This window comes from Myotis davidii, unplaced genomic scaffold, assembly GCF_000327345.1.
Source record: "Myotis davidii unplaced genomic scaffold, ASM32734v1 scaffold120, whole genome shotgun sequence".
NCBI classification, from domain to species: Eukaryota; Metazoa; Chordata; class Mammalia; order Chiroptera; family Vespertilionidae; genus Myotis; species Myotis davidii.
Window position 1 is genome coordinate 5,347,132 of NW_006294778.1, and position 7,360 is coordinate 5,354,491.

Below are 7,360 nucleotides of genomic sequence, written 5' to 3' on the forward strand. Positions count from 1 at the left end.
TCAAAGGAAATGTAAATATACATGAGATATATGGAGAACAACTCAGAATCTCCCCCATCAAATTAATCTAAAAACATGCAGTTATTGAGAAATATCTAAAAATAGTCCCCAGGGGATGTGAATAAAATAAGCAATAAAAAATAAGCAAAAGTCCTTCTTCATACACTAGCTGTCACAATCACAACTAATGAAAAGGGGCTTTTGTTACTTGAATAACTAAACTGTAACAAAGGATTTTAACACATACTCCAGAATTGTGTTTTAGAGCTAAAAGCAAGGTAGAAAATTTTTCCTATAATACCATAGTTATAATGCTGCATAATGTTCAAAAATCTCGGTAAAAAAAAAGAGAGGTGAATGTTCTAGGAATATATAGTTAAGAGATTTCTAAGTATAGGAGAAATTCTGAATGTTCACAGTATGCTGCAATGGAAGTAGAAAATAAGACATCACAGAAATAGAAAAATTCTGTAAAAGAAAAATAAACTACTGAATAGAAACCATTTTGTTGCTTTTCTATTAAGTGCCTGGTACTGAGGTCAGAACCAGAGAAACCAAAGGGAAAATAATTGCTTTGAAGAATAATTATTTAAAAATATACAGAACACCTTAGTATCCTTCAAGAATTATAAATTGCTAGTGCTCCAAGGGATACTGAAGATTATCCAATGCCCTACTTTAACAAATACAGTCAATTTGGTCCAAAGATGTTAAGATTTACCCATAATCCTACATAATCCTATTGAGAACTTAAATACCCCTTTGCATAACACAGGAAACACATTCTTCTGACTTAAGTAGCAATAGTAAACCAATTCCACAACAAATAGAAGAGGAGGTGTTTTATATAGAAGGATAATAAAATATAAAGAGCTCATTACCCGTGCAGGACTGATGTCAGTGGTGCTAACAGCTAAGTCTCCTTGTTGAGAATTGAAAATATTTTTAATCCTCCAATCCAAATCCTGAGCAACCTCCTCTACTGCTTTACAAAAAGGATCCCTGTTGTTCTGGCCTTTAATCACCTGCATCTTTATCACAGAGAGTATCCGACTCCCTGCAATGCTGAAAATGGAAATAAGATTGCCTTTATAATAGTATTAGAAATGACAATGTGTGTATAAGCTTGACAATATAATTCTCAGAGTTAATCAACACTTTTCAAAGATTATGGATTTGTTCTTAAAAATCAAACAGTAACACATTTAAGAAAAGGATGAGAACCATTAGAAGTAAAATTACAAAGTAAGTCATTTCAACAAGGTAAGTTACTTCTTTCTTTATTTGAAAGCTAAAGGGAAATAATTTAGTTATATATGATGACAGATTCAGATGCAGTTATACATACACAATATACTTAAAATATGTACCTTTCGACACAGCTAAGGTAACAAAAGCTACCTTTCACTGAATACCTAGAATCCTACATCACTTTAATCTTAAAACCAATTCAGTAAGTATTATTACCCTTAAATCACAGATGAGAAAACGGTTAAGTAGCTTATTCAAGAATACGCGCTATTCTGGGCTAGGAGGGAGGTGGTGGGGAAGGAGACTGACCTGGAACACGTAATATTGCACTATAGTATGAGAAGAGTGATGACATGAAAGAGGAAAGCAAGCTAGTTAATATGGATCTAAAGCAAACCAGAGACTCAACCAACTCCGGCCCACAGATAAGGTTTTATAAAACCTCCTGAATCCAGGTTTCTTTATACTAAGCCTGAACCTGAGTAAATTTGGGTTGCAGTTCCTACGCTAGATAACAGACCTAAAACCAATGTGGAAAATGTATAGAGGGAAGGATTTGGGTCCATTACAAGAAAGAAATTACCGGTGTCAACAACAGAAGGGGGCTTTTTTTGAGGTCAGGAGATCTCCATCCCAGGTGGAAAGGCTGCACTGTGCCAGTTGAGAAGCGGGTGTGGTCTGAGTGTGCAGTCAGACTACCTGAGCACAAATCGCAGCTCCCTCACTTTCTATCTTGAGTAAGCTGTTTAATCTCTCCGTGAAGTTTATAGTGCCAGAAAGGAAATTAGGAATTAAAGTTTTCATCCTCACTGCCTCATTGCCAGACTTTATGTTTTAGGAACAAGCCAGGTTCCCTAACGATCATTGGAAATATAATTGCTCACATTTAAATAGATGGTCCAAGTAGAAAAGGGAAGTTAGAAAAAAACTGCAGAGACTTAATATGCAATAGTACATAGACCAGTGTCTCCCAAATTTGCCTGATCATCTAAAGAAGCGGTTCTCAACCTGTGGGTCGCGACCCCTTTGGGGGTCGAATGACATTTTCACAGGGGTTGCCTAAATTCATCTTGCATATCAGATATTTACATTACAATTCATAGCAGAAGCAAAATTACAGTTATGAAGTAGCAACGAAAATAATTTTATGGTTGGGGGTCACCACAACATGAGGAACTGTGTTAAAGGGTTGTGGCATTAGGAAGGTTGAGAACAGTGATCTAAAGCAAACCAGAGACTGGACCAACTATGGCCAAAAACTTGAACTCAATTGTTTCTTTATACTAAGCCTGACCCTGAGTAAATTTGGGATGCAGTTCCCCCAAACCTCCAGGTACCACCCACTCTCCCCCCACCCCAAAAAAGGAAAAATATTCAGCATTAGTTTAAAAGATTAATTCCAGATCCTGCCCTATTGAATCACACTCTCCAGAAAAGGACTTAAATAGTTGCATTATTGTAAAAGTACCACAGGTGATTCTTATGACTAGACAAGCTTGGGAAACATTTTATGAAAAAATTCGCTCCTTGAGAAAGGAACTGTATTATTTTTTATCCTCGCCCAAAGATTTTTATTGATTTTAGAGCGAGGCGGTGAGGGAGAGGAGAAATATCCATGTGAGAAGGAAACATCGATCCATGCCCTTGACCAGAATCGAACCTGGAACCCTTCAGTCTGCAGGCCGACGCTCTGTCCACTGAGCCAAACTGGCTAGGGCTCTTTGATGCTACTTTTTAACATTTTCTATTTGGTGATGGTGTAAGAAATAAAATATGAAAGATTGGTATTTGTTTAATAACCTTGTGCCCAGAAACACTGTGATAAACTCTACTATTAATTTTAATCATTTTTCTTCTGATTCTTGGAGTTTTCTACATATATATAATCATATCATCAGAGTTTTACTTGTTCCTTTTCAATTGTTTTATCTCCTTTTTCTTTTTCTTGCCTTACTATAGTGAAATGGGCACCTAATACTATGTTTAAAAAATTATGAGAGCAAGAACTCATTCTAAATCTTAAATATAATGCTAAAATATTTTACCATCAAGTAGGTTTTCACAGAAACCCTTTATCAGGTTAAAACCCTTAGTCTTAATTTATTTTACACTGAAGGGGTAGCAGTGAAGGATGGGTATGTCCTAAGATGCTCCTCACCTTGGGAAGTCCTTCAACTTTATTGTCTGTCCCGCAGACATTGGTGGCTATAAGAACAGACTCCAAATCACCAAATTCAGCAAATAGTCTCAAAATAAAAGCTGGCTTCCCTTTTTGACTTCCTTTCTGGCTTTCTTCCTTCCTCTAGTTTTTGTCTGCATTTTCATTGAAATTGCCTGCTCATCAATGTATTTGAGAAGCATTTAAAAAAATATGTTATCCAGCATTATTAATTATTGTGAAAGGAAAGGTCAATCAGCCGATCTAGTCTGCCATACAACCGTAATCAGTAGACTCTAGGAATTATTTTAAGCATGCAGGCACTTCCTTTTTCAGCTAATTTTTTCTTAATTTTCAATTAAAAGCACAGACATAACTGGATGAAATATAGCCAAAATGAATACACAATTAACATTATGTGCTTTTTCTGGGAATTAATCTCTAATGGAAACGTTTTGGAAAAGATTCAAAAGGGTAATAAAATATGAAAGATTGTCTTAGTCAATTATAAGAACAACAACAAAAAAACACCACACCAAAAAACAAAGCTTTAGATATTAGGTAAAGTCACCTTTGCCTCCCTTTTCTCATTCTTTTCACAAGAACAAATATGCTAAATTTTAAAAATAATATAATTCACTGATTGTATTTTATTTAGAATATATATATATATATATATATATATTAGACCTGTACTTAAGGTACTTGTCAAAGTCAATATTTTGACCCCGGGCAAAATACACCAAGCACCAGTGTCATGCCTAGTCTGCTGCTATGCATTCACTATGCACTTGCCAACCATTAACTCTTCAAATATCTGCTCAACAACACAGAGGCTTATTATTTCGAACACTTACTTCTAAAGCTTAGAAACTCCTGAAGTTTTAACTCAAATGACATCAGGACAATTGTGTTAGGCACTAGAAATAAAAAATGAATAAAACCTTTCTCTTTAAAAGGTCAAAACTGATCATACCATAGGAGATACGAAAGGAATAGACAAAGTTTGAGTGAGAAGGGCAGAGAACAAGGAAGTATTCAGGAAGGCTTCCCAGAAGACACATTATGACTATGCTGGATAAACATTAATATAATTTAGGTGAGAAAGGTAAACTGTGGCTCCTGACTACTAAATGCATCACATCAAAGCCCTGGAGCAGAAAGAGAGAAAAAAAATGAAGCTAGTGAAGAAAAACACATTAAACCCCAAGCTTGTATCAAAACATAGTGACTGAAGGAGAACAATAAGCAATAATAAAGACAAATGATTGGTAGGCAATACTTTAATGTAACTGCCAACTCTCTACCATAAAGAGTGATTGATTGGCTTTTCCTCACCATCTTCATGAATTTCGTAACTATTTACTAAAATAAATCATATCTCCAGCCCCGGCCAGGTGGCTTGGTTGGTTGAAGCATCATCCCATACACCACAAGGTTGAGGGGTAGATTCCCAGTCAGGGCACATACCTAGGTTGGAGGGGTTTCATCCAATCAGTGTTTCTCTCACATAGATGTTTCTCTCTTTCTTCCTTCCTCTCTCTCCAAAATCAATAAATACATATCCTCAGGTGAGATTTTTTTAAAAATCTATAACAATCCTATATAATAAAAAGCTAATATGCAAATTGACCGAATGGTGGAATGACCGGTCACTATGACACACAGTGACCACCAGGGGGCAGATGCTCAACGCAGGAGCTGACCCCTGGTGGTCCGTGTGCTCCCACAGGGGGAGCGCCGCACAGCCAGAAGCCGGGATCATGGCTGGTGAGCACAGCAGCGGTGGTGGGAGCCTCTCCCACCTCTGTGACAGAGCTAAGGGGAGCGGGCCTAAGCCATCAGTCAGACATCCCCCCCAAAGGCTCCCGGACTGCAAGAGGCTGCAGGCTGGGCTGAGGGGACTCCGCCTCCCCTGCCCCGAGTGCACTAATTTTGTGCACCGGGCCTCTAGTTAAATATAATTAAAGGTGCTACATAAAATGTTTCAAAATGGTTCCAAAATATATTTAAATGAAATTCTGAACTAGAAGATTTGAACCAGATTTAATATTCTATAAATGCATAACAGTTAGTCCAATATATATAACTCAGGTGTGTCATTGAAGATTTGTTGTATAATAAACTTGAAAGACAGAGTTTTAAACATTTGAACTACTATTTTAAACATTTGAACTATGAAACCTGAAACCTCTTTTTTTTCAAGTGAAAGTACACTATGCATTTTATGGTGGCACCTACTGGCAAAGGGCAGAAATGCAGCCAAACTATAGCCAAGATGGCCAAATGAAAATCTGGCAGTGGGAAGATAAGTGTGAGAATGGATTCTTGGATTTCTTCCCTGTCAGCCTATTTATTCCCCATCATGCTTTGGATTCAAAGATTATTGTGATTCCCTATTAGCACCACCCTATTATAAGACAAGTAGTATCAACTCATCCTCAGTTACAAGAATTAAATACATTTTTATCTCTAAGTTTTAACATTGAGACACAGAGTGATATGCAGGCAGGAGTTAAAGTGCATAGAATTTATATACCATACTGAGGTTTCTAGAGTTTTATCCTCATTTGGAATCTTTAAAGGGTTTTAATCATGGAAGTAGCATTTGCTGTTTCAGAAAGATCACTGGCAGCAGTGAGGACACCAGGATAGGGCAACTCAAGATTGGAGGTAGAATGAACAAGTCAGAAATAAGAAAAAAAAAAAAACAGGCAAGAAAGAATGAAAATCTGAAAACGGGCAGTATAAACAATGTAATTATGGTAGTAGCTACAGAAAGAACATAAAAAAATGTTAATTAAGAAGCATTGATGGATCTTGGTGACTGAAGGGATAGAGAAAGGAGAAAAGGGAGTTTAAGACAAGTTTCAGGTTTCTGCTTGGGTGACGGGAGGGAGAGAGGCTTCATCAAGTCAGGAGGAGAAGCAGGTGTTCAAGGAAAGATGAAGATTTAATCTGGAACATGTTAAATTTGACTTGCCTTTGAGGTAACAAACCCATATATAAATAAAGATATATTTTTGAATTTCAGGAAAGAGGTTTGAATTTCACTGAAATATAGATTTGGAATGGGGAAAAGAGAGAAAATGATCCAATTTGAGGACTCAAAAGACCAAAGATTATGATAACTTGAAGGATGAAGGAAGAGGTGTGTGTGTGTGTGTGTGTGTGTGTGTGTGTGTGTGTGTGTGTGTGTCTGGTGGGAAGGAGTGCTGGGAAGTTGGTGAGTGGGTTGCAAATTCTTATCTTCCAGGATAGGAAATTAATACATAACGTCTAAACTGAAAAATCAAAAATAGCTGCATTAAAATGTCATTTAAATTAGTAAATATAAAACAGACACACACACACAAATTGGATGTTTACAAGTCTGTATTATCTGACTTTACCATAATATACATATATTGCTTGGCTTAAAATAAAATATTTTTTAAAATTATCTGCTAACTCAGAAGAAATGATCAGCCACACATTATCTGGGAGTTCAGATAATGTCACTGATACTGAGTGCAAGTCATATCAAAAGCCTCTTCCAAATTTACTTCCTTGTAATGGATAGCATATAAAAAGAGAAAAGGATGCAATTCAGAATAAAATCATAAAAAACAATTCTCCCCAGAATCTTGAATTGGAAAGAAGTTTCCTGGAATAAGATATAGTGTTAAGGGAATGGTTCCAGAGTAAGACCTGGCTAAGTTCAGATCTCACTTAGGCTAATTGATAACCATGTAATTACCGTATTTGCCGGCGTATAAGACGATTTTTTGGCCCTGAAAAATATGCCTCCAAGTGGGGGGGTCGTCTTATACGCCAGGTACACTTCAGATAGACTGCCCATAGTGCTTGCCCCGTGCCATAGTGGCCTCCCGATGCCCGCCCACTTCATTCCACATACCGTTCAGGCATCAGCAGCGCTGCTGGGTGTATGCTCGGCTGTTATGCGATTTT

General features: G+C 37.0%; 1 protein-coding gene across 4 annotated transcripts in view; it reads right to left on the minus strand.

Moving 5' to 3' along the window:
* Positions 1-7,360, minus strand: part of PARPBP (PARP1 binding protein) — a 49,766-nt gene that overhangs the window by 24,171 nt on the left and 18,235 nt on the right. For all 4 annotated transcript variants that reach the window (XR_001514855.1, XM_015567598.1, XM_015567597.1 and 1 more), the window contains exon 7: positions 882-1,065. Coding sequence is in view for 3 of the 4 variants with exons in the window: in XM_015567598.1 (XP_015423084.1) it covers positions 882-1,065 (184 nt within the window). In the remaining variant the exon portion in view is untranslated. The remainder of the gene's footprint in view (positions 1-881; positions 1,066-7,360) is intronic.